Source organism: Podarcis cretensis (assembly GCF_951804945.1).
Source record: "Podarcis cretensis genome assembly, chromosome: 16".
In the NCBI taxonomy this organism is placed as follows: Eukaryota; Metazoa; Chordata; class Lepidosauria; order Squamata; family Lacertidae; genus Podarcis; species Podarcis cretensis.
In genome coordinates, this window is record NC_137186.1 from 39,782,019 (window position 1) to 39,809,396 (window position 27,378).

General features: G+C 41.1%; 2 protein-coding genes and 2 long non-coding RNA genes across 4 annotated transcripts in view; 3 read left to right on the plus strand and 1 right to left on the minus strand.

Annotated features, from left to right (window-relative positions):
• The window catches only part of LOC307205073, a 448,154-nt gene extending 433,866 nt beyond the window's left edge, over positions 1-14,288 (minus strand). The window contains exon 1 of the long non-coding RNA XR_013833828.1: positions 14,137-14,288. This is a non-coding gene — a long non-coding RNA (uncharacterized lncRNA). The remainder of the gene's footprint in view (positions 1-14,136) is intronic.
• The window catches only part of LOC307205071, a 280,556-nt gene that overhangs the window by 69,207 nt on the left and 183,971 nt on the right, over positions 1-27,378 (plus strand). The window lies entirely within an intron of this gene.
• LOC307205207 (vomeronasal type-2 receptor 26-like) lies at positions 7,261-9,320 on the plus strand (the record flags this gene model as incomplete). The annotated part of the gene is made up of 3 exons (XM_079957406.1): positions 7,261-7,379; positions 8,115-8,241; positions 8,419-9,320. The coding sequence occupies exons 1-3, from the start codon at positions 7,302-7,304 to the stop codon at positions 9,318-9,320; spliced, it is 1,107 nt and encodes a 368-aa protein (XP_079813532.1). The 5' UTR covers positions 7,261-7,301.
• Positions 16,331-19,893, plus strand: LOC307205208 (vomeronasal type-2 receptor 26-like; the record flags this gene model as incomplete). Its single annotated transcript, XM_079957407.1, has 3 exons — positions 16,331-17,242; positions 17,867-18,094; positions 18,887-19,893. The coding sequence occupies 3 exons, from the start codon at positions 16,331-16,333 to the stop codon at positions 19,823-19,825; spliced, it is 2,079 nt and encodes a 692-aa protein (XP_079813533.1). The 3' UTR covers positions 19,826-19,893.

Below are 27,378 nucleotides of genomic sequence, written 5' to 3' on the forward strand. Positions count from 1 at the left end.
CTTATTGCTCTCCCTGCTAAGGAAGACCAGCTGAGACTTTGGCTGTGATGTGATAAACATGCTCCCCCCCCCCAATAAAAATCACTGAGAAGCTGATTAAGTCTGCTGTAATTATCAAAGTAATCACAATCATTCCGTTGATTCTCTGGGGAGTTCCAGTAGCTGCATGAAAACTATGAATCAAGAGTTGCAGATACTATTTATATCTCCTGTGATATTCAGAGCTTGGCCTTACACCAAGGGCTCTGTCAGACTGATCACTCATTCTTTTCCCCGCAAAAATCTGGCTTTTGTAACCATCCCGGTGAGACTTTGCTGCTCAGTATCACTCAGATGACAATGTGCAAAGAGATGAATTGTCGCCTAAAAAATTCCCTGCAACATGGTAATATTTGCAATCTTGGTATTTGTGCTGCTAATTCAGACTATGTGCAAGTTTCCTCTTGCTCCTACAATACTCTGTGCAGGATGGTACTTTCCATGATGTTGGCATCAGTGCTGCTTCCTCCAGATGAGGCTGCTGTTGCTCCGTGTTCCATCCGTGACCCTCTTCCTATTCTTCACAAATATTTCCAGTCTGGAGATGTTGTTATTGCTGGTATTATGTCTCAAATCCATATAACTTCAAGCATAGCCTTCGATGAACCTCCTACACCTGAACTCTTCGATGACATTATGTAAGGAAGTGTGTGTGTGTGTGTGTGTGTGTGTTTTAAAAGCTGTATTGTATATCTGTAATGAATATATTTCTGCATTTGACATATGATGAAGGTGATGCTCATTACCCTAGTCGTCAAAATTGTGGCAAACTTTAGGGAAAGCTGTATTTCTAAGGTTTGATGGCTCATAAGAAAAGTATTAAATTAGAATGAACTTCTGCAGTATATCATTAGAAAGATAATCTAATGCAGAATATAATGCCACAAACTGTGTTGAATAGCCCTGACCTGAATCCAACAGAATATCTGGAGCTGATTGAATAAACTTTTTAGTCAGAAGCAACCAAGGAATAAAGCACATATTTTAGAAACAGTCATACAATCTTGGTTTCACATTAAAACGCCTGGTGAATTAAAATCTTTACTTTACTCCATGGGATGTCACTGCAGAGCTGCAATTGCAGCAAAAAGTTTTTACACTAACATCAATGGTGAAAAATTATGAAATACCCTTTATCATGGTTTTGTGTGCATAACTTCTTTTATTTGGCTATTTGCTTCCTTTGGTGATCACTCGTAGCTGAGTAAGATTGTCTTCCATAACAGTGAGTCCGTATGTGACTGTGGAGTTCAATTCTGTATTCTCATGGCCTTTCTCAGTGAGGACTGAGATTTCCGGACCAGAGTTGATCACGGTGAGGGTTTGCTAAACATGCCTTCCTCTTAGTGTGTTTCTCCCTTTCAACCTGAGTTTGAGTGTCTTCAAAGTCCATGGCACCTTTCTTAAAAGCTGTTCTCCAATTGGAATACCAGGATTACGCTTTCCATTCTTGAGTTGGGAATAGAGTCGTTGCTTCAGAAGACAATAGTCAGGCATCCAAACAGCATGACCAGTCCAATGAAGTTGATGTTGAAGAATCATTACTTCAACACTGGTGATCTTTTCCTCTTCCTGTACATTGGCATTAGTTTGTGTGTCTTCCCAAGTGATGTGTAAAAATTTCAAGAGACACCCTTGAGGGAATCTTTCAAGGAGTTGGAGATGGCGTTTATAAGTCCTCCATGTTTCACAAGCATACAGTAAGGTTGGTAGTACGATAGCTTTGTAAACAAGCATTTTGGTTGCCCTGCAAATGTTCCAGTCCTCAAACACCCTGCAGGAGAAAGTGCATTTTTTCAAAGCTCAAGCGATGCTGGATTTTGGCATCAATGTCGGCCCTTGAGAAAAGATAACTGCCTAGATAGGAGAAGTTATCAACACTTTCCAACGTTACACCATTGTGTTGGATTTGTGGCACTGCAGAAGGGTTGTTTTGTGCTTTTTGGTGCAGCACTTTGGTTTTTGGGATCTTGAGTGATGGGCCAAGCTTTTCGTAATCTTCTACAAAGATACATACTTTCCAAAATGTTTTCACAATATTGGCCACTAGTGTATGATGAACACTACCACCCTCCCCCCCCCATGTAATTCTGGTGTTTATGAGACATGGGGGCAAATCTCATAATTCAAACTCACAACTGCAGTGTGTGATAACCCTTTTCTTGTTATATGGTAGGCTCATACCAGTGTTCAGGGTTTTTTAAAAAAGTTTGCAAGGCAGCATAAAAAGTAACATCCCCATTCACTTTGATAAGGCTTTCCGCTCATTTACCATGGTGAGCGAAGGATTTCTTATTTAATATTTGATTTTAATCAAAGCCAAGTGGTAATTCATTCAGATTAGAGGTGAATTTATTATAAGTTTTTGGTAACCAGACTTTGTCCTCCTCTTCCGTAGAAAAAAACTAGTAGCAATCAGGGCCAGGCCACCTATGACGTAGCAGGAGTTAGATGTTCAGCATAGCAAAACATACAGGTTTGTGTTTCAATATATCCATACACTTTCTATGCTTGTGAATGTGAATTGTTATGCACTATGTTGCTCTCCATGCAGGCCAGTGACACAACTCTACCAGCATATCCTGGCTTTGGCATTTGCTGTGAAAGAGATAAATGAAAATCCTGAAATCTTGCCCAATATCTCTCTGGGTTTCCACATCTATAACAGCCATTTCAGTGCAAGCTGGACCTACCAAGCCTCCATGGAACTTCTCTCTAGCCTAGAAAGACTCATCCCCAACTACAAGTGTGATGTTCAGGAGACTCCAAAGGCTGTGATTGGGGGGCCAAAACCTGATTTATGTCTCCACATGTCAACCATCCTGTCTATGTACAAGATGCCAAGAGTAAGAGGTTTGCATGGAACATGGATCATAATGAAAGCCATTTACAGTTGTCTCTGACTAAGACTCATTGGGTTCCCAGCTGGCAATTGAATGTTTTTGTGACCCACCATCTTGAGGAACAATATATCTTTTTTATTTTTTTATTTTTAAATAATATTTATTCGGAGTTTAAAAGTTACAAAAAGAAAAAAGAACAATACAAAATACAAAAAAAAAAAATACAACAGCAACAGAAAAAAAATATAAAAATACATTCACTTAAAAAAGAAAAAGAACAGATTAAACCTTTACATAACTTTCTTCCTTTCCTTATTTCCTTGACCTCCTCACACCTCCCAATTTTGTATTCTAGTTCAAATCATTATTTCAGCAAATCCTTCCAACCTTATCTTTATTTAAGTAATTTAATTTAATATATTATAATTTAACGTCCTCTCTTTCGTCAATTTCATCAACTCATTTTTACTTAATCCTTTATATCATTTCTACCAAAACCGCCTAATTTTCTTTTTCCAACATCTTTCTAACAGTCCTTAATTTTACAATATTTTTGAAGATATACTTTAAATTTTTTCCAATCTTCTTCCACCGACTCTTCTCCTTGGGCCCGGATTCTGCCAGTCATCTCAGCCAATTCCATATAGTCTTGAGGAACAATATATCAAGGGAATGGCAAATAGTGGGTATAGGTTGGTATTTTTCAACCAGAAATGCAGGTTGTGGGAAATATGTCTGCTTCAGTTTCACACATCCTTAAAAAATCAGCAGGAAGAATTCCTCATTGGACACTTTACTCCTGTGCAGGAGTGTAACAAAACGTCTGCTGCCTGTGGTAGCACAACTGTATGTTTGCTATGCCTGCTGAAAAATCACTTATATATTTCCCAAGATAACTTTCACATTCCAAAATAACAGAAATAAGTGAATCCTTTTGAAGCAGATCCCCCTCTGTTAAACTCTGTAAAACCATGGGTTATCTAGCGTGTGTGAGGTAAAGGTCAACTTCAGGCAGAAGTTGAACAAATAAGAAAGATTTATTTTGCAGAATAAAGTTGGTAAGACAAAAGATGTATCAGGAGATAAAGTTCTTTCAGGAAACAGTTAACTTATTAATATTCAATTTAGTGGATTTTACGGGCTTCAAAACAAGGTAGTGAACGTACAGCTTATTTAAAATGGCAGTTACTTATTTTCAGCTTGATGTTACAACTGGTAAACAATCAGCTCATTTCCAGTTTCATTACTTCAGTTTCTTAAACCTAATTAGGTGTTACAGTTTCAGACTTTGGTTCTTATACAAGGTAGTATTTCTGTCAGTTTCCCCACCTTCTATCAATCCCACTCCTGAGGTTCCCCAATTAGCACAACAGCCCCAGGGGATCACCCAGCCCTCTTAACGGGTTTGGGTGTCTTCTCTTTCTAGAAGATCTCTCCCTTCCTGACTGGAAGGAGACCCAAGCAGATGGGATCCTGCAGAGGTGCCATCTTCTAAAGAGGATTGAGGCGGCCCATGTGCAGTGCAGCATGACATAATGACTTCATGTGTGTGATGCCATGAAGAGCTGGATGCCCCTTGAATATTGAGGGGGCTCAGCCCCCTCAAAAAATACATTGGTGTGGATGAAACTGCCTCAGCTCCTAGGAGTAGTGTGAATGTTGGAAATCACAACATTATGATAATGAGAATGATGCCCAATATTGCAGAAACAGATGATGCACCAATACAAACCAAGGCAAAAGTTTGGAATAGAACAGTCCAGGTGGATTTCATATCATAACCTATGCAAAGGTGGTGGGAAATAGCTTTCCTCCACGGTTCTCTATCCTTTGCTGTTAAGGAATCATTATTAGGAATTTATTCCGATGAGAAAGCTTTATCAGGGTTTTCTATGAACAAGCATTTATTTACCTGTTCTTTCCTGTAACCTCCTTTAGATACAGCAAATTCTACCATAAACATAACTGCAAAATTATTCCATTTGATGGAAAGACATTAATATCCAAGTATTTCCCCAAACAGCAGATTCTAAATTATCAGAAATAAACAAAAAGCTAAATCCCCCTGGTTAATATGTTGAAATCTGCTTTCGAGTCTAAATGGTGTTTTGATATCAGTATTTGTTATCACCTTTCCTCCCTTGATTTTAACACTAATGCTCTTTAGCTCCTCTATGGCTTTTCTCCAGTGACAAATAATGACATTCAAGCCCTTTTCACCCACTGGATATTCCCAGATGGGACTCAGCAATACGAGGGGATCCTCCAGTTACTGCTGCATTTTCGTTGGGTGTGGATTGGTGTGCTTTTTCTCCATGGTGACACTGGAGAGAGATTTGTACAAAATGTTCTCCCTATGTTTGCCAAGAAGGGTATCTGCTTTGATTATATAGAAAGTTTCCCTAAGGATACCTCTTCTGGTGAGTTTGATGAAATGGTGGAAGAAGGTTTGAAAACCATGAACATTATTGTGGGAAGTACTGCCAATGTTGTAGTTGTGCATGGTGAAATTCAAACAATTATAGTAATTAGAACGCTACCCAGACTTGCAGATACAAATGACGTGCTAGTACAAGGAAAGACAAAAGTCTGGATTATGACAGCCCAGATGGATTTCACTTCATTTCCCTTTCAAAGAGGTTGGGACATCACATTCCTCCATGGGGCTCTATCCTTTGCAGTTCACTCTAAGGATCTTCCAGGATTCCAGAAATTTATTCAGATGAGAAACCCTACCTTGGAAAAAGAAGATGGCTTTCTCAGGGTTTTCTGGGAAGAGGCATTTAATTGTGGTTTTCATGATTCTGCTTCAGAGAAGAAAGATGACAAACTCTGTACTGGGGAGGAGAATATTGAGAGCCTTCCTGGGTCTGTTTTTGAAATGAGCATGACAGCCCACAGCTACAGCATCTACAATGCAATCTATATTTTGGCACATGCTTTGCACACCATGCAGTCCACCAAATTAAATTGCAGAGCAATGGCAGGTGAAGCAAAATGGGAACTTACAGATCAACAGCCGTGGCAGGTAAAGTCGTCTTCCAGTTAATACAGATGTCTGTAATCAACTCTGGAGCTGAGCTAAAAGGGGGACTTTTCTTGAATACCTCTGTCAGTAAGTGAAATCCATTCCTCTTTTCTCTCGGGGAGGAAATGACTATGCACTAATGGTTAGGATAACATAATGGATGAAATGCTGCCATCATTAAAATGCTATCATCACATAAAGTGGGTTCAGTTGTCCTTGGAATAGAGTTTCAGTAGGGGAAACTCATTGCATGTCAATGCCCTGAACCCTACCCCAGTTGTTGAATAATGAAACACATGGACACCAGTGTTTTAGATTAATGGGCGAATTAAGGCCACAATGAAGGCCTGAAACCAAGAAGGTGATCCCGAGCCACGCGGCCACTTCAATGCAGCAAGTCACGCCCCCCCCCCGGGCTGACTGGATTGGTTGGCGGGTATGACGCGGCTAGGACTCCGCTATGATGTGGGGGCACTGGCTTTCCTCTTTCCTGTCGGGGAGGAAATGACTATCCACTAATGGTTAGGATAACATAATGGATGAAATTCTGCCATCACTTTAAAGTGGGTTCACTTGTCCTTGGAATAGCAAAATGTGGCTATAGATTGCTAGGTACAGGATAACAAACTATCACTATTTGTACAAAGGCAGCCCTGTATCCCTGGAAAGTGATGAGCAGCTTATCTACACAGCTTATCCTCCTATCTGAAGGAACATGCTGTCTAATATTTGTGGTCTAATTTCTATGAAATTTGGGCCAAGACTTACTGTAATTCTTAAAAGAACCACATCTTACCACCACAATAAACACTGCTACGATTAAAAGTATCCTTCACAAAACATTTAAAATGAATATTGTGTTCCACAATGTTGCTCTTTTGTATATGCTCATGAGCAGGGCTTTTTTCAGCCAGAACTCCCTGGAACTCTGTTCTCTCCCCTCTCAGGGGGGCACCATTGCTATTCCAAGGGAACAAGGGAGGTGTTTGTGGTGAGTTCCAGCACCTCTTTTTCTAGAAAGCAGCACTGCTCATTAATTCCTTTTTCCCTTTTAGCTCCATCCATTTTTGAAGAAGAAACTCATTAAAAACACAGAGAGAAAGACACTAAGATACATCTTTTAGAGACCATGAACTATACCTCTTAAACGCTAAAGATAAGCACTCTATTTGTACAAATATTACTTATATTTAATTATATTTGGCATCTTCATTAATTGCTTTTCCCCTCTTCAATCTTAGATCCACCACTTTCTGGAAAGAGTTTCATTTAATAATAGTGTTGGGGAGAAAGTTTCCTTTGACCAAAATGGGGAATTAGTAGCTGGATTTGATATAATAAATTGGGTCACATTCCCAAATCAGTCATTTCTGAGAGTCAAAGTTGGAACAATGGACCCACAAGCTCCCCCAGAAAAGAGGTTAACCATTCATGATGATGGTATCATGTGGCCCAACTGGTTCAACCAGGTAAGAATCCGTTCAGGTTTTCTCTAGTTTTTGCTCAGTGTCTCAAAACTGTCTCATTGCAACACATTGAATCATCAATTATCAGAATTATCAGACTTGATCTGTGAAGGAAATATCAGGCTGCAGCACTGATAAAAGGAAAGCTATCTTATTTCTAGCTCTATCTAACACATGAAATACCTGAAATCGCAAGGGGTTTGCTGAATGCCAAATGTTGCTGTATGTTAGCCATCTTTCTAAGCCAGTAGAATGGTCCAAGAAGGTAAGACAAGAGATCATCGCCCTTCACAAAAAAAATACAAGTATACAAAAAGAAAACAAATGCACTGAATGTTGCCAGAGAAACCATTGGAAGCATAGTTTGCAAGTTCCAAGTTAAAGGAACAGTGGTTAGACTACCTCGACGGGGCAGAATTTCAATAATTTCTATTGCAACTGTCAGTCAAAGAAAAATGAGAAATTTCATGAGATTGTGACCCAAAAAGCTTTCACCTGAACATTTTCTAATTTGATAAGATTTTTGTTGTTTAGTCGTTTAGTCATGTCCGACTCTTCGTGAACCCATGGACCAGAGCACGCCAGGCACTCCTGTCTTTCACTGCCTCCCACAGTTTGGTCAAACTCATGCTGGTAGCTTTGAGAACACTGTCCCACCATCTCATCCTCGTCCCAAATGATTTCCTTCTTTCATCTCATCCTCGTCCCAAACGATTTCCTTCTTTCATTTATGAACAGGCACAACCCACTTCTCTGTGTAATGAGAATTGTCATGTAGGTTATAGAAAGAACAAGAAGGAAGGAAAGCCATTCTGCTGCTATGATTGCCTTCCGTGTCCAGAAGGGAAGATCTCAAACAAGGAGGGTAAGGAATGCATCACACGCTTTAATTTTACCTGTGCATCAGAAGCTCCTTTCTCTAGTGGGAAAACTGTATGGAAGTAGCAAATATACATTCTGGTATCTCTTAGGTGCATTGTGACAAACTGGGGACAGAATAACTTTTTAAAAAATAAGAAGTTTATTTCTTTTTCTTTTTCAGACATGGACGACTGTTCAGAATGCCCTGGAGATCAATATGCAAACAATGAACAGAATGGCTGCCTCCCCAAAGACAAAACATTCTTGTCTTATGGAGAACCGTTGGGGATCAGTTTGGCCACGTTTGCCCTCTTCTTTTCCTGCATCACAGCTTTGGTGCTTCAAATATTCACAAAGCACAGAGATACTCCCATAGTTAAAGCCAACAACCGCAACCTCACTTATATTCTCCTCCTTTTCCTCCTGCTCTCCTTCCTTTGTGCTCTGCTCTTCATTGGCCAGCCTGAGGAAGTCACCTGCCTCCTTCGACAAACTGCTTTTGGCTTGATCTTCTCAGTGGCAATTTCTTGCATCTTGGCCAAAACTGCCATTGTGGTTCTAGCTTTCATGGCCACCAAGCCAGGGTCCCAAATGAGGAAGTGGGTAGGGAAGCGATTGGGCACCCCAATTGTTCTTTCCTGCTCCCTTATGCAAGTGACAATTTGTACTGTGTGGCTGGCAACCTCTCCCCCATTCCCAGATGTTGACATGCACTCAATGACTGAAGAAATAATTCTAGAATGTAATGAAGGTTCCACTGTCATGTTTTATTGTGTCCTGGGATTCATGGGTTTGCTGGCCATAGTCAGCTTCACGGTGGCTTTCCTAGCTAGAAAGTTGCCTGACAGTTTCAATGAAGCCAAATTCATCACCTTCAGCATGTTGGTCTTTTGCAGTGTGTGGCTCTCCTTTGTTCCAACCTACTTGAGCACCAAGGGTAAATACATGGTGGCTGTGGAGATCTTCTCCATCTTGGCCTCCAGTTGTGGGTTACTGGGCTGCATCTTTATCCCCAAATGCTATGTTATTTTACTGAGGCCTGAGCTGAACAGCAGGGAGCAGCTAATAAGAAGACAGTTTTAAATAATCCAGAAGTCTGAATCATGTTCGTAATTTTTGGTGTCTGTTATTGCTATTTCATTCACATGTATGTAATTAGAAATCTGGGAGTAAATGATAAAAAAGATCTGGAGCAGCTCCAAGAATTCCTTTGGGAGAAAGTGTGAGGACACAATTAGGGCAGCGGTGAATTGCTTAATTATTTCTATCACTGCCGCTGATGAGGATCAGTACTGATTCTGTGGCAATGTCTTTGAGCACAACTGTCTTGGCACATTACCTGGATTGCAACAAAATGGGATCCATTCGTCAACCATCTACAAATCCACCTAACAGTTCCCTCATTCCACTCTGAAGATTGGGTGGGGAGGGGGAGACTTTGTCCAAAGCCTTACTGAAATAAAGATACAATATGTCCACAGCACTAAGCTAGACTTTTCTGTAAGGAAATGTCATACTCTTTATTGCACCTGCATCTGGATCCTGCGTTATTTTACCTATTTGTTTTCTCCCCTTAACTGGTACACAAGGAAACACCCCTGTGGTACAAAATCCTGAAAATCATGTCTTCATTGGTGACACATGTACACTTGGGGAAAATGGTGCAGGTGTGATTGAGGAAGAGTGTTGGGGAAAATAGGAAGTTCGCTTTAGATCAAGAGTTTGCAGCTGGACTGCTTGCTTGCCTGTGGCACTCGCAATTATGAGAGAACTACTCAATAACAAATATGCATCATTATTTTGATCTTACTAAAAGTCACAGAGCTCAATGCTCTAAGGAGATAACTTTGGAACTAGTAATTATCTCAAATTGCTGGGATTTATCATTCATCTTCCCAAATCCCCTGTACACTTTTTCAGGCCATGAACAAAATCAATGTCAGTGTGTGAAAGTGTATATAAAATAAATCCTGTGTCAATCAGCGCCCACATGAGAAATTCTGAACATGCAGATTTTCATGAATTAGATCATTGGCATTTTCTCTTTATCAAAATAATCCAGAGTCATTCAATGAGAGTTCTTGTAATGCAGTTTATGGAGGATGAGTTAGAAATCTGACTTTCGGCATCCCTGTTGGCCCCAAGATGGTAGGAACATTTCTGCTGCAGATTCTTCTCTTCCTGTGGCTACAGTTGCCTCCAACTGAGAGCAAGGAACACTCTGCTAGATGCACCATGATGGAGCCTTTCCAGCTTCCATACCAGAATTATCAGAGAGGGGACCTAATCATTGGAGGAATTGTTACCTATTTTGGCTTTTTATTTGAAGAAATGGATTTCCATGAGCACCCAAACACAAAGCTTACAGATGAACTTCTGTAAGGAAAAAACTCTATCCTTCATAGTGTACACTTGGTGAGCTCATGAATGCTACAATTACACCAAACATACAGTGGTACCCTCAGAACACGTTTCCATGTGACTTTTATCAAGGAGGGATGTGAAACATATATTTTCTTCTTTTTACATTGTGATCTTGGTATCTTCTTCTTTGTTGCTTTATTCTGCTTCATGAGGTTTCTGTTTTCTGCCTGTTCTGCTTTCTCATCACATGATCCCATGGCTCTCACCACTTTCTCCCAACTTCATCCTCATTCTCCCTCTGTGTTTTCTTTCACACCATTAACGTCTGGTTTTCCCTTGAAGCAAAGCTTTATCTTCATATTCATGATCACTATAATTTAATCTGACAGTCACAGATGAATGTGACATATGAATAACATAGAATTTGGATTATAGTCTCTGCTATACAATGTAAACCCTATTGAGTAAAAAAAAAAGAAGTATCAATACTGAGTTATTTGCAGAGTAGACTCACTGAAATTAATAAACCTAATTTAGTCTGATCTATTAATCCTAATGGGCCTTCTAAGAGTATGACTAACATTGGCTACAGTATTTTTTTGTACAGCCACAATTTTATTTGAAGGAGGGAAGGAGGGAAACTCAGTTACTATGAAAGAATAGAATTTGTTCCATCTGATGTGCTCTGGTCTCTACCCCCCACCTACACCAAACACTTACTATCTGAGAGGCACCAGTCAGAATTCCAGACTTGGGAACTTCTCTTCCAGTGAGTGTCCGTTGGCTCCTGAAAGGAAATAAGGAGTTAAGAGAAGGATGTGGCAAACAGGTCCCCCTTTGCAAAATTAACATAGGAGGAATGGCGGTTTGCTTTAGCCGCCTGTGAAGATCCATAATTTTAGGCACCAGTGGTACACCTGCAGATCAGAGATTAATTTACATATGTGAGTTTCAGGATATGAATGCTCTGCACAAAATTAAATGCTTTTTAGATGCAATATTCTTAAAGCTGACTGAATATTGTCCATGGGGTCAACTAGCAACTGTCGAGACAAACAATGGATATATAGTTTGTTTGTTAGCTTATTTGTTTTATTTAATCTTTGGGGATTTGCCAGAGAGAGCCAGAAAGTTACCAATGTGCTTAAGAGGGAGAGGAAGAGAATACCTCTGACACGTAGTACAGTGGTGCCTCGGGTTAAGAACTTAATTCTTTCTGTAAGTCCGTTCTTAACCTTTAACTGTTCTTAACCTGAGGTACCACGTTAGCTAATGGGGCCTGCCGCTGCGCGCCACCACATGATTTCTGTTCTCGTCATGAAGCAAAGTTCTTAACTTGCGTTACTATTTCAGGGGTAGGGGAGTCTGTAACCTGAAGCATCTGTAACTCAAGGTACCACTGTATAACTCTTTTATTAGTGACACACTGAAGTACTACCAGAATATTCTCTCCCTGGCGTTTGCTGTCAAAGAAATAAACGGGAACCCTAATATCGTACCGAATATGACCTTTGGGTTTCACATCTATGATAGCTACTTAAATGCAAGGATGACTTATCAGAACACCCTGAAACTTCTGTCCATCACAGAAAGGATTGTCCCCAACTTCATATGTGAGACGAAGAAAAGTAAGGTAGCTTTTATTGGGGGACTTGACTCTGACATCTCCCTCCACATGGCTACTGTCTTAGGCGTCTACAAGATTCCACAGGTATAGTAAATGTGGGGGCTGTGAAGCTCTTTTGCCTCGGGTACAATAATTATCTGGGGGAGTGGACTTCCGGAGGCAGCGCAAACGGCAATGGCTGCCCTCTTCTAACCGCGAAGAGGGAGCTCCGTGGAAATGGGTCGTCCGCTACGGCGAAGTGGAGACCCACGTCGGAAAACCACAGGCAGCAGAAGCCTGTGGCCGTGGGACTCAGCGGGCACCTTTAGTGACCCCCGAAACTGGATAGGAACCCCGTAAGGGGCTCCGGAAGGTGACGGGGTTGGCGCGGTGCTGAGAGTCGATCGCTCTTTCCCTGGAGTGAAGCCGCAAAGCTGCTGCCGGTGAGCACTGACCTTTTTTCTGGGACAATTTGGCTAAGAAACGACCACCGTGAGTAGGTGAAGCTTAAGAAATTTGTATCCTTAAAAAACAAGTTTAATTTGGACACTGAAACGGGAGATGCAACCAGGAAGTCCGTCTCCCGGCTCTGTTTAAAGTTTAAAGCAACGACGATTAATTTGCTTTTGCCTAGAACTACGCTTTAAAAGATTGCTATCTGAACATCAGACATAGAACCTCACCTTATTTTAAGGTGGAAGAGGAAGAATTTGGCTTTCCCTCTTCTTGTGTGGATTTATAAATATTTTAATTTACTGAACCCCTGGAGATCGGGCTGCCAGGCTACTAGAGCTGTCAGGCTGCAGGAACTGTCAAACTGCAACTCGCGCTTTTTGGAGACATTGTAACTTTCTCTGATTAACTCTGCAAAGTAGAGGATCTGTTAGGTCTGCTGGACATTTGCAACTGTTATAAATTTCAAGGGACATTTTGCAAATTCGAGACTGTATAAATTGTGACTTTTGAGAAAAACATTGTGTCCCTCTAGTGGAAGATTGAAGTGGTGTAAAGACTGGGGGTATTTTTCCATCTTTGGACTTGGGGATTTCCATGGGAACTGCAAACCGTGTGACTGACCTTGACGCATAGACAGCAGTGGAATGAGAGGGAGGACAAGATTAAGCAAAGCCAAAACACAACAGACTAGCATAATCTCACAGCTGCGCAGGTCATCTGTTCCTGCTATTCCTGTGGCACAAGAGGAAGATTTAGAACAAACAAGGCCTGAAGGAATGGCCACAGGAGGAGACTTTACTACAGTGCTAGATAAAATTTTTGAAAAATTAGATGGCCTAAGTAAGCAAGTGGCGGACCAATCATCTAAACTTGACCAAATCACAGCTAGTGTCAACAATTTGACTCAGCAAGTTAAGTCAAATGCAGAATCTATTGGGAAGTTATTGGAAGCCACTACAGTAAACCGTCAAACAGCTGAGGAGGCCAAACAGAAAGTAGAGGCCGTGCAAGAGGAAATTAAACCTATGCGCAAACAGATTGGCGAACACCAGGCATATCTGTCTATGATTGAACTAAAATCTAGGGAAAATAATTTGAGATTGAGGTCAGGAAAGCTGTGTTTAATGTCTGGACAAGATATAAAGACCTATTGGAAAACAAGACCCCAAGGTGGTTATCACCTATGGAGGCTAAGGCTTTGAAAAAACTCAATATGGAGGCCAAATGGCCGAAATATTGGGAGATACTAGAACAAGATCGAGACACATTGAGATTGCAGAGTTTTGAGAAACTAAAAGATAAAGTGCGAGATTAGTTACACTATTATCAAATTAGAGAGGCCTTTAACTTGGATAAAAAAATAGGCTTCCAGGTGGAAAAATCGAAATTAGAAACAGAATTGTTAGAACCTAAAACTAAGATACATTCGAGAATGTACAACTTGCTGCTAAAATGGAATACTCAGGATGAAACAGTCAAATCAGCTATGATTAAATGGGCACAGGACATTGGTCATAACATTATGTTTGCTGACTGGGAAAAGTTGTGGACCACTGATATGAAGTTTACGGCATGTAATGCCTTAAGAGAAAATATTATGAAAATGATCTATAGGTGGTACATGACCCCAGTCAAGCTTGCAAAAATTTATCACCTGCCTGATAACAAATGCTGGAAATGTAAAGAAACTGAGGGAACATTCTTTCACCTTTGGTGGACATGCCCAAGGGTTAAGGCCTTCTGGGAAATGATCTATAATGAACTAAAAAAGGTATTTAAGTTTACCTTTCCTAAGAAACCAGAGGCCTTCCTTTTGGGCATTGTCGGCCAATTGGTGCCAAAGAAAGATAGAACATTCTTTATGTATGCAACAACTGCAGCAAGAATACTCATCGCAAAGTATTGGAAGACACAAGATTTGCCCACCCTGGAAGAATGGAGGATGCAAGTGATGGACTATATGGAATTGGCAGAAATGACTGGCAGAATCCGAGACCTGGGAGAAGAGTCGGTGGAAGAGGAATGGAAGAAGTTCAAAGAATACTTACAAAAACATTGTAAAATGTTTGAATGTTAAATGATGTTGGATATAAAGATAACATGGCATTAGTGACATGGTAAAAAGAAAAATGCAAGAATGTTTTAAAAGAAAAGGGTGTAAAGGCCAGAATAATATCATGTCGAAATTAAACAAAATGATATAAGGGATTAAGTTATGAAGAACATGTAAAAATGTATTTAAAAAGAAAGGGAAAATCCAAGACATGATAGGTTGAAATGTATAATATTGATTAAGATTTGAAAGAGGGTAAGGAGCTGCTAAATTTGATTGTGTAAAGGGGAATGCAGGAAAGGGAGACGTGAGGAAGTCAGGAAAGAGGGTTATAAAGATAAGAATTCAAAAACTAACTTTTCTTTACTTTCTGTTCTTTCTTATTTTTTCTGTCATATGTTTTTTTATTGTGCTTTTTAGCTTTGTTGGATTATGTTGTTTTTTATTGTATTTCTTTTTTGTTTTGTTTGATTGTAATATCTGTTTTATTATATAAAACTATAAAACCAAAATAAATATCTTTTAAAAAAACAACATCTGGGGGAGCTATGCACTAGTGGCTGGAGGAGAGGGGCTTTGGTGCTTGCCAGACTTTGTCTCCCCTGTGTCACTGGGAAGCAGCAGGGAGGTTGGAACTGGGCAGATGCAGCAGCAGGAGTCGTCCTCCTGCTCCCAGGAAGCTGCCCAAGGCCAGCTGCAAGAGATCAGAGAAACCCTGCTCCTCCTAAGCAGTTCTGGCTAACCCACAGATTTCCCAGCTGTTTTTCCTAATGTATTTTTTGATTTCATTTTCACTAATGTATTCACTTTTGTGACCAGTGTCATTTTAGTACAAGTACAAATGTCAGAGGACAGCTGCATTTTGGCTCACCAATTGTTTCAGGAATTGTGAATCAGGTGGGGTTTTTTTTTTTTAAATTATTAAGATGTTCATTGAACTCAATTCCTCTCCTATCCCTAGTTGTGTCTCATCAGAATGGTTCCAACTAAGCAAGGGAGTAGCTTGTCCTGATTTTGTCCACTGGCCCCACCACTTTTGCTGAATGGTCAAGGAGTCCAGGAAGTTATGGAGAGCCACAGGTTTTCCACTCATGAAATATACCATGATTGTCATGGCCTAAAATTGGCCGCTGTTTCTTTAATATAAAAGGAACCCAGTCGGTATGAGTCAGCAGCATTCAATGAATTGGCAAAGTCTTCATGACTCATGCAACCTTTTCCCTACATATGCCTGTATGTATAGAGTGGTCATTGATTGTGTGTGGTGTGGGTTGGTAGAAAGCTGGTTGCGTTTGATATGTATAGAGCTGTCAGGCATGGTTGGAGAAGACTTTTTAAGAATAAAAGCAGCATTCTGCAAAGTACTCTTTCTCAAGGACTCTTTGTGCCAGGACCAGGCAAAGGATGTCAGAACGTTTTCTTTTTCAAACATGGACAATGATGTCCAAGGACAAAAAAGCTTATGAACTGACAATCCCTCCACAGTTCCGTTGAGCTGTACTTCTTTCTTCCCAAGTAACAAAACAAGTAGGTATACGTCCAGATCTTGAATTATTTTAGTGGTGTACATCACCGCAAAGTATAGGAAAACTTGATGCCTTTATTTGTAACCGTATGATAGAATTCTCCAATTCTTGTGGGGTTGATTTCTTCCTCCAGATTGCTTACTGCGTATTAGCTCCAGTGAGAAGCCCAGAGTTGCAGCCCCAGACATTCTACCGAACTGTGCCCAATGAGAAATATCAATATGCAGGGATTGTCAGGCTACTTCTACATTTCCAGTGGACATGGGTAGGAATTGTGGCATCCGATGATGAAAATGGAGAGACCTTTATGCAAACCTTAGTGCCAATGCTTTCCCAGCATGGAGTCTGTACAGCTTTCAGTGAAAAACTACCGTCCTTATCTCAGGGTCTAGATAATTTCAGTTTCTTGGAACGCGTTCGGGCCAAGTCCTCTTTCCTGATGGCCTCAGAAGTCAACATTTTGGTTCTGTGTGCAGAACCTCAGACCATTACAGTTGTGAAATGGATGCAATATTTCTTTTCATTAGCTGAAGATATTGCAGAGAAGTCTACAGGCACCGTGTGGATTTTGACAGCCCAGTGGGCTTTCTCTTCAGAAACAATGCAAAGGTATTATGACATACAAGTCTTTGATGGTGCCTTGTCTTTTGCAATTCACACAGAGAAAGTCCAGGGATTTAAAGAATTCCTTCAGACCCTGAACCCCAACTCTCCACATGGAGATGGGTTCCTCCAGGCTTTTTGGCAACAGGCATTCAACTGTTTATTTTCTGCTTCTAATGAGAGCAATGAAAACACAAAGACCTGCACTGGCCACGAGAGTCTGGAGAGCCTTCCTGGGCATATTTTTGAAATGACCATGACTGGCCAAAGTTACAGTATCTATAATGCGGTTTATGCCATTGCACATACTTTACACCAGATGCACTCATCCAGGTTAAAACGCAGAATGATGGCAGGCAGAGATGGGCTCGATCCTCCAAAACTGCAACCTTGGAAGGTAAGATTTTCTATTCAGAATAAACCTTTGCAAAGTTGATCAAGAGAAAGGAGAATTGTGAAAAATTAAGAATTTGTTTGAAAATACTAAGGTTAGTTTCTACCCATGACTGCCCACCCATTCTGTCCAGCAACACCAACTTTTTTCTAGAACCTGCATTTGTTTCTGCACTAAAGAGGAACATATAGGGCTATTTTCAAATGTAATTACCTGGACAGTTTTTTAACTCGCTCCCAGTGATATTCATTGATTGTATTGGAAGTGCATGTTACGGTCACTTTACGTTGGTGGGGAAAAGTAAACAAAGAAATGGAGATCAGGGAAACCCCACCATGAGCTGCCCCCCATTTCTTTGCCCCCTTCTTCCACCTTGCAGGAGGGGCAGTTCCAGGGCTTCCTGACATGGCACCATTTGGCCTTTGCACACGAACCCCAGAGCTGAACCCTCACGCAAGTGGCAGGCCAGCTGTACTTGCTAGAAATACTTAGGTGCTCCAAATGTTGCAGACTGCACAGTTTTGGACTACTTTCCATTGTATGAAATATATTGATGGATACTTCTTGTTTCTAAAATCCATAAAAGCTCTCCTTTTATAAACTTTGCCTGTGTTTTCTTCTGTCTAGCTGCACTCGTTCTTGAGGAGTATCTCCTTCAACAACAGTGCTGGTGACATAGTGTCCTTTGATGAGAAGGGGGAATTAGCAGGTGGATTTGATATTATTAACTGGGTTACTTTTCCAAACCAAACCTTCTCCCGAGTGAAAGTAGGAAAGATAGTTCCACAAGACTCACAAAACGTAGACTTCAGCATGGATGAGGAAGCCATCACATGGCACAGAGCTTTTAATCAGGTGGGACCATTGGATTTTTTAAAATGCGGTATTGTAGGAGTAAATTATACTGACCCAAGTGAGATTTACATCTCAGAAGACAAGGGGAGGCTACGTTACCCATTTGTTTTGAAAGATTTAATGTCTTGTGGTGCTTCTCTGAGCCTAATAATGTATATGCTTCCTATTTTACCTTCTTTGTCAACTCCCTGTATTTCAAAGTCTGTTGTCTTCTCTGTCCTCTCTCCATCCTCCATCTTTAAAATTCAACATCCCTTCTCATTCACTCCCAATATTTACATTACAGTTTGTTTATTTATACCACACGCCTTTCTAGAATAATGTTAATCATTCAGCTGTTCTCTTTGGTTAAAATTGTGTTGTTTACAAGGCACAAGAGAGCTACATTTTCTCCTCTTTTTATGGCTAGGTGCTGCCCCTTGCCTTGTGTAATGATCGCTGCCAGCCAGGCTACAGCAGGAAAAAGAAGGAGGGATTGCCATTTTGTTGCTATGATTGTGCTTCATGTCCACATATGATGATTTCAAATCAAACAGGTAGGATTACTATTACTATTACTATTACTATTACTATTACTATTACTATTTTGAACATTGTACCACTAAGTGTTCTGACCAACTCAGAGCCAATGTTTCTGATCACTAACTCCAGATGAAGGACAGAGTAGATGAAAAATCCATGCACTTTAGGCCCATCGAAACGTAGAGCCTATTGTGGATTATGCATAGTGGCTGGAGATTGTCCAAACAGTTTTTAATATCCACTTATCTTTGATACTTTCCCCAACTTATTTGTTGGAACTCATATATTACTCATTTGATTTTTTCAGATGTGGATTATTGTTTCCAATGCGAAGATGACCAATTTCCAAACAAGGACAGAGATCAATGCATCTTCAAACGCCAACATTTTCTTTCCTACGCAGAACCTTTAGGGTTCGTTTTAGCTTCCTTAGCTCTGGTCTTTTCTCTGGTCACAGCTTTGATACTTGGCGTCTTCTCTAGGAATGGGGACACTCCCATTGTCAAAGCCAACAACCGGGACCTCACCTACACTCTGCTCACTTCCCTCTTGCTCTGCTTCCTCTGCTCCTTGCTGTTCATTGGCCAGCCTCACCCAGTGAGCTGCTCTTTACGACAAGCTGCTTTTGGCATCATCTTCTCCATTGCTGTGTCTTGTGTCTTGGCCAAAACCATCATGGTGGTTCTGGCTTTCATGGCCACCAAACCAGGATCCAGGATGAGGAAATGGGTGGGGAAATCTCTCACAAACTCTGTGCTTCTTGCTTGCTGCTCCATTCAAACCAGCATTTGTGCTGCTTGGCTCTGTACGGCTCCTCCATTCCCAGATGTGGACATGAACTCTCTGCTGGAGGAAATCATTGTGGAATGCAACGAAGGTTCTGTCGCGATGTTTTATTCTGTCCTGGGTTATCTGGGATTCCTGGCCATGGTCAGCTTCACTATGGCTTTCCTGGCCAAGAGGTTGCCGGACAGTTTCAACGAAGCCAAGTTCATCACCTTCAGCATGTTGGTGTTCTGCAGCGTTTGGCTGTCCTTTGTTCCCTCTTATCTGAGCACCAAAGGAAAGCAGATGGTGGCTGTGGAGGTCTTTTGCATCTTGGCCTCCAGCGCAGGTTTGCTGGGTTGTATCTTTCCCCCCAAATTATATATAATTCTTCTCAGACCTGACTTGAACAGCAAAGACCACTTAATTCTGAGGAGCAAATAGGAATCAACTTTCATTAATGTTTTTAATTATTGCAGTGTTTGCTGGCATTTATTGAATGAAAAGCAGAAAAAGTAATTCCTTGTATTTCTCAACTCTTATCCTTTTCATTCTTAGGAATAGCCTCCAACCTACATCTGTAGCAAATAAAGCTGAGACCAATTTTTAACTCCATGAAGTTGTTCTGTCACTTTGTTATCTTGCCAATGCACTGATCTTCCATTCATAGGGTGCTAAAGGTATATACCTTCATGGGGACACATCATCTGTGTGAAACACGTAACTTCTGCCAAGGCTATACTTTATATATTTAGGTAAAAGCTGTATTGTATTTATTTATATGTAATCAAGAAAGGCTGCTGATCTCAGAATGTAGCTGCAAAAGCCTGTATAACATGGCAGAACATTATGGACAATTAAGAGGTTGCATTTTTAATCCTTTCCGTCATCATCCACCTGTAGATAAAAATGTCTGTACACATCCATCTGGCTTCACAATGTGAAGTTGTCACATTTCAAGTGGGGCTTCAAAACAATTGAATGACATTTGTTACCCGCTGGTCCTCATCTGCCTACAAATGAGACCCAGGTTCTCTGAGTTTATCTTCTCCATGTAGGACGGATACAGAGTGGCTGGACTGAAGAACATTTCAGGAGAACCTACAAAACCCCGCGCAAAGTTCTTTACAAGTGCTGATGATGTTTTGATAGTTCAGGCTTGCAAAGCTGTGTTCATGAAACTATGGAAACCCCAACAAGCAGCTCTTGGGGGGCCTTGCATAGCTCCATATGTAGCACTGTGAGGCCCCAAAGATCAGCTGATAGCAGGGGCCTGCAGAGCATCATGTTTGCTGAGTTTCAGGCCCAAGGACCAACTGATGATTCATGTGGGGAAAATGGGTTCTCTGACGTCTCTGTGATCTCGGATGATGGAGAGGTATGCTGCCCCATCCTCATGTCACCTGTGGCCCACGGGGTTTGTGGGAGATGAGGATCCAGGTCACCCCTCAGATCAAGTGCCCCATAAGATCACAAGATCAACCATGTTGTTTACAATAAAGCTTTAGCCAGGCATGGGCAAACTCGGCCCTCCAGATGTTTTGGGACTACAATTCCCATCATCCCTAGCTAACAGGACCAGTGGTCAGGGATGATGGGAGTTGTAGTCACAAAACATCTGGAGGGCCAAGTTTGACTCTCCATAAACTTATTGCTCTCCCTACTAAGAGGACCAGCTGAGACTTTGGCTGTGATGTGATAAACATGCTCCCCACCCCTAAATCACTGAGAAGCTGATTAAGTCTCCTGCAATTATCAAAGAAATCATTATCATTTCTTTGACTCTCTGGGGAGTTCCAGTAGCTGCATGAAAACTATGAATCAAGACTGGGAGATACTATTAATATCTCCTGTGATGTTCAGAGTTTGGCCTTACACCAAGGGCTCTGTCAGACTGATCACTGATTCTTTTCTCTGAAAAAATCTAGCTTTCGTAACCATCCCAGTGAGACTTTGCTGCTCAATATCACTTAGATGACAATGTGCAAAGAGATGAATTGTCGCCTAAAAAATTCCTCTTGCTCCTACCATGCTGTGTGCAGGATGGTACTTTCCATGATGTTGGCATCACTGCTGCTTCCTCCAGATGAGTGCAAGGCTGTTGTTGCTCCGTGTTCCATCTGTGACCCTCTTCCTATTCTTCACAAATATTTCCAGTCTGGAGATGTTGTTATTGCTGGCATTATGTCTCAAATCTATATAACTTCAAGCATAGCCTTCAATGAACCTCCTACAACTGAACTCTTCGATGACATTTTGTAAGGAAGTGTGTGTGTGTGTGTCTGTATGCTTAAAAACCATATTGTATATCTGTAATGAATATGTTTCTGCATTTGACATATGATGAAGGTGATGCTCATTACACTAGTGGTCAAAATTGTGGAAAACCTTAGGAAATGCTGTATTTCTAAGGGCTGATGGCTCATAAGAAAAGTATTAAATTAGAATGAACCTCTGCAGTATATCATTAGAAAGATAATCTAATGCAGAATTTAATGCCAAAAGCTGTGCTGAATAGCCCTGACCTGAATCCAACATAATATCTGTGGAGCTGATTAAATAAACTTTTAGTCAGAAGCAACAAAAGAATAAAGCACAATTTTTAGAAACAATCTTGGTTTCACGTGAAAACACCTGGTGAATTAAAATATTTTGTTTACTCCATGGGATGCCACTGTAGAGCTGCAATTGCAGCAAAAAGGTTCTATGCTATCATAAATGGTGAAAAGTTATGAAATACCCTTATCATGGTTTTCTGTGCATAACTTTTTGTTTGGCAATTTGCTTGCTTTGGTAATCACTTGTAGCTGAGTAAAATTTGTCTTCCATGAAGATGGTTTTAACAGTGAGTCCGTATGTGACTGTGGAGACCAATTCTGGATCCACATATCCTTCCATAGTGAGGACCTAGATTTCCAGGCGGGAGTTGGTCAGGGTGAGGGTTTGCCAAATATGCCTTCCTCTTTGCACGTTTCTCACTTCCATCCTGAGTTCAAGTGCCTTTACACCTTTGGTAAAATCTGTTCTCCCAGCCAGTATTTCCCAATTGTCTGTGTTTATACTACATTTTTTTTTAGATTGGCCTTAAGGGAGTTTTTAAACCTCTTTTGGTGACCACCAGCATGGTGCTTTCCATATTAAAGTTTGGAATAGAGTAGTTGCTTTGGAAGACGATAATCAGGCAAAATGACCTGTCCAACAAAGTTCATTTTGAAGAATCATTTCTTCGATACTGGTGATCTTTGCTTCACCCAGTACACTGACATTAGTTTGCCTGTCTTCCCAAGTGATGTGTAGAAAATTTCAGAGACACCGTTGATGGAATCTGTTATGTAGTGAAGTTTCACCCTGGGCTAGCAGGGGGGATACTGTAGATAGTTTTCACTCAGGTCTGTAGATAGTTTTCACTCAGGTCCACGTCAGTTATTTTAGGTGGGAAACTCTGGGTTGTTGTTGCTACAATGTTGACAGCCGGCTGCCTATAAAAGCAGGCCGGCTGAGCTGTTTGCTAGTCAGTTCTATTCCAGCTTACAAACTAAAGAGCTGCTTTGGAGAAATCGCTGTGTCGTCTGCTATGTCAACCCACAACTTAACAGAATCTTTCGAGGAATTGGAGATGGCATTTATAAGTGGTCTCTGTTTCACAAGAATAAAGTGAGGTTGGTAGTACAATTGCTTTGTAAACAAGCATTTTGTTCTCCATGCAAATGTCCCGGTTCTCAAACACCCTGCAGGAGAAAGCGCACTTGCAGACCTCAGACGGTGCAGGATTTTGGCATCAATGTCAGCCCTTCTGGAAAGATAACTGCCCAGGTAGGCGAAGTGATCAACACTTTCCAACCTTACACCACTGAGTTTGATTAGTGACGGTACATAGAGGTTGTTTTGTTCTTGTCAGTGAAGCACTTTGGTTTTGGGGATGTTATGCGTGTAGGATCAAGGCAATGGAAATAATAAATAGAGTTGGGGCAATAACACAACCCTGTTTAGCACCTGATCCCACTGTGAATGGTTCACTTTGAGAGCCATGGTTATCTGCAATTGTTGCAGTCAAATAATCATGGAGGACATGAATGATGTTCACAAATTCATCTGGGCAGCCTATTTTCAGAAGGACAGTCCACAGGGCATTACGATTCACAGTGTCAAAGGCCTTAGTCAGGTCAATAAATGCCATATACAGGGCTTGGTTTTGCTCTCTGATTTTTCTTGTAGCTGTCAAGTGGTGAAAATCATGTCCACTGTCCCCCTAGAAGGTCAAAAACCATTTTGGGATTCAGGAAGGGTAGCCTTGGATATTGTTAGGAGACGGTTTCCTAAGATCCTTACAAGAATTTTGCCGGCTGCAGCTAATAAAGAGATGCCTCAATAGCAATTCCGCTTAATAGGATCTTGAAGGGCTTGATTATTATGGTATTAATCTAAATAATACTGATGTTATGAGCCAGAGATACATACATACTTTCCAAAATGTTTTCACAATATTGGCCACAGGTGTATGATGATTCCTACCAACCTTTTCCTTCCACAAAGTTCTGAGAGATTAGGGCAGACCTGAAAACACAAACCCACTTCTGCAGTGTGTGATAACCTTTTTCTTCTTATACGGTAGGCTTATACCAATGTTCAGTTTTTCTAAAAAAAGTTTGCAAGGCAGCATAAAAAGTAACATCCCCACTCACTTTGTTAAGGCTTTCTGCTCATTTACCATGGTGAGCTAAGGATTTCTTATTTAATATATGACTTTAATCAAAGCCATTCAGACTTAGAGGTGATTTTATTATAAGCTTTTGTTAACCAGACTTTCTCCTCCTCCTCCGTAGAACAGAAATAGTAGCAATTAGGGCCAGGCCGCCTATCAGGTGGCAGGAGTTAGATGTTCAGGGTAGTGAAACATCCAGGTTTGTGTTTCAATATATCCATACACTTTCTATGCTTGTGAATGTGAATTGTTATGCACTATGTTGCTCCCCATACAGACCAATGACACAACTCTACCAGCATATCCTGGCTTTGGCCTTTGCTGTGAAAGAGATAAATGAAAATCCTGAAATCTTGCCCAATATCTCTCTGGGTTTCCACATCTATAACAGCCATTTCAGTGCAAGCTGGACCTACCAAGCTTCCATGGAACTTCTCTCTAGCCAAGAAAGACTCCTCCCCAACTACAAGTGTGATGTTCAGGAGACTCCAAAGGCTGTGATTGGGGGGCCAAAACCTGATTTATGTCTCCACATGTCAACCATCCTGTCTATGTACAAGATGCCAAGAGTAAGAGGTTTGCATGGAACATGGATCATAATGAAAGCCATTTACAGTTGTCTCTGACTAAGACTCATTGGGTTCCCAGCTGGTAATTGAATGTTTTTGTGACCCACCATCTTGAGGGAATGGCAAATAGTGGGTATAGGTTGGTATTTTTCAACCAAAAATGCAGGTTGTGGAAAATATATCTGCTTCAGTTCCACGCCTCCTGAAAAACTCAGGTGGAAGAATTCCTCATTGGACACTTTACTTCTGTGCAGGACTGTAACAAAACGTCTGCTGCCTGTGGGAGCACAACTGTATGCTTGCTATGCCTGCTGAAAGATCACTTGTATATTTCCCAAGATAACTTTAACATTCCAAATCAACAGAAATAAGTGATATTTGAATCCTACTGAAGCAGATCCCCCTCAGTAAAACTCTGTAACCAACATGGGTTATCTAGTGTGTGTGAGGTAAAGGTCAACTTCAGGCAGAAGTTGAACAAATAAGAAAGATTTATTTTGCAGAATAAAGTTGGTAAGACAAAAGATGTATCAGGAGATAAAGTATCCTCACAACTCTACTTCTCCTTCATCAAACTTAGTCCTCCAGTTAACTTTTGCCTGAAAACTCTTAAAGTACTCCAAACACTGTCGTGCTATCTAAGCTCAGGGCTCCTTTCTCTAGCTATAAACATTTTCCTCAGGGTGGCCCCACCCCCTTGCTGACTGGCTGTCTTGGTAGCCATTTACCTGTTCTTTCCTTTATCCTCCTTTGCATATGAAAGACAGCAAATTCTGCTGTAAACATAACTGCATAATTCTTCTATTTGATGAAAATACGTTAATACCTTAGTATTTCCCCAAATTGCAGATTATAAATTAAGAGATATACAGTGGTGCCTCGCAAGACGAAAAGAATCCGTTCCGCGAGTCTCTTCGTCTAGCGGTTTTTTCGTCTTGCGAAGCAAGCCCATTGATGGCTTAGCGGATTAGCGCTATTAGCGCTATTAGCGGCTTTTAGCGGTTTTAGGGGCTTTTAGGGGCTTTTAGCGGCTTATCGGCTTAGCGGATAAGCAGATAAGCGACTTAGCGGCTTAGAAAAAGGGGGGGAAGGGGGGAAAACCCGCAGGAACTCGCAAGACATTTTCGTCTTGTGAAGCAAGCCCATAGGAAATTCGTTTTGCGAAGCACCTCCAAAACGGAAAACTCTTTCGTCTAGCGAGTTTTCCGTCTTGCGAGGCGTTCATCTTGCGGGGCACCACTGTACTGTGGTACCTCGGGTTACGAACTTAATTCGTTCTGGAGGTCCGTACTTAACCCAAAACTGTTCTTAACCTGAGAGGTGCTTTAGCTAATGGGGCCAACCGCTGCTGGCGCACGATTGCCATTCTCATCCCGGGGCAAAGTTTGCAAACTGAGGTACTATTTCCAGGTTAGCGGAGTTTGTGACTGGAAGCGTTTGTAGCCCGAGGTACCACTGTAAACAAATAAATTAATCCCCTTGGTTAATACATTAAAATCTGGTTTGAGGGTTTTGATATCATCATTTGTTATCATCTTTCCTCCCTTGATTTTATTAATGACCCTCTTTAGCTCATCTATGGCTCTTCTCCTGTGACGACTAATGACGTTCAAGCTCTTTTCACCCACTGGATATTCCCAGATGGGACTCAGCAATATGAGGGGATCCTCCAGTTACTGCTGCATTTTCGTTGGGTGTGGATTGGTGTGCTTTTTCTCCATGGTGACACTGGAGAGAGATTTGTACAAAATGTTCTCCCCATCTTTGCCCAGAAGGGTATCTGCTTTGATTTTATAGAAAGTTTCCCTAAGGTTACCTCTTCTGGTGAGTTTGATGAATTGGTGGAAGAAGGTTCAAAAACATTGAACATTATTGTGGGGAGCACTGCCAATGCTGTGGTTGTACATGGTGAAATTCACACAATTATGGTAATGAGAACAGTACCCACACTTGCAGAAACAAATGATGTGCCAATGCCAGGAGATACAAAAGTCTGGATTATGATAGCCCAGATGGATTTCACCTCATTTCCCTTTCAAAGAGGTTGGGACATCACATTCCTCCATGGGGCTCTATCCTTTGCAGTTCACTCTAAGGATCTTCCAGGATTCCAGAAATTTATTCAGATGAGAAACCCTACCTTGGAAAAAGAAGATGGCTTTCTCAGGGTTTTCTGGGAAGAGGCATTTAATTGTGGTTTTAATGATTCTGCTTCAGAGAAGAAAGATGACAAATTCTGCACTGGGGAGGAGAATATTGAGAGCCTTCCTGGGTCTGTTTTTGAAACGAGCATGACAGCCCACAGCTACAGCATCTACAATGCAATCTATATTTTGGCACATGCTTTGCACACCATGCAGTCCACCAAATTAAATTGCAGAGCAATGGCAGGTGTAGCAAGATGGGAACTTACAGATCAACAGCCATGGCAGGTAACGTTGTCTTCCAGTTAATACAGATGTCTGTGATCAACTCTGGAGCTCAGCCAAAGGGGGGACTTTTCTTGAATACCTCTTCAGTAGGGGGTATTCTCTTTCCTCTTTCCTCTCAGGTAGGAAATGACTATGCACTAATGGTTAGGATAACATAATGAATGAAATTCTGCCATCACTTTAAAGTGGGTTCAGTTGTCCTTGGAATAGCAAAATGTGGCTATAGATTGCTAGGTACAGGATAACAAACTATCACAATTTGTACAAAGGCAGCCCTGAATCCCTGGAAAGTGA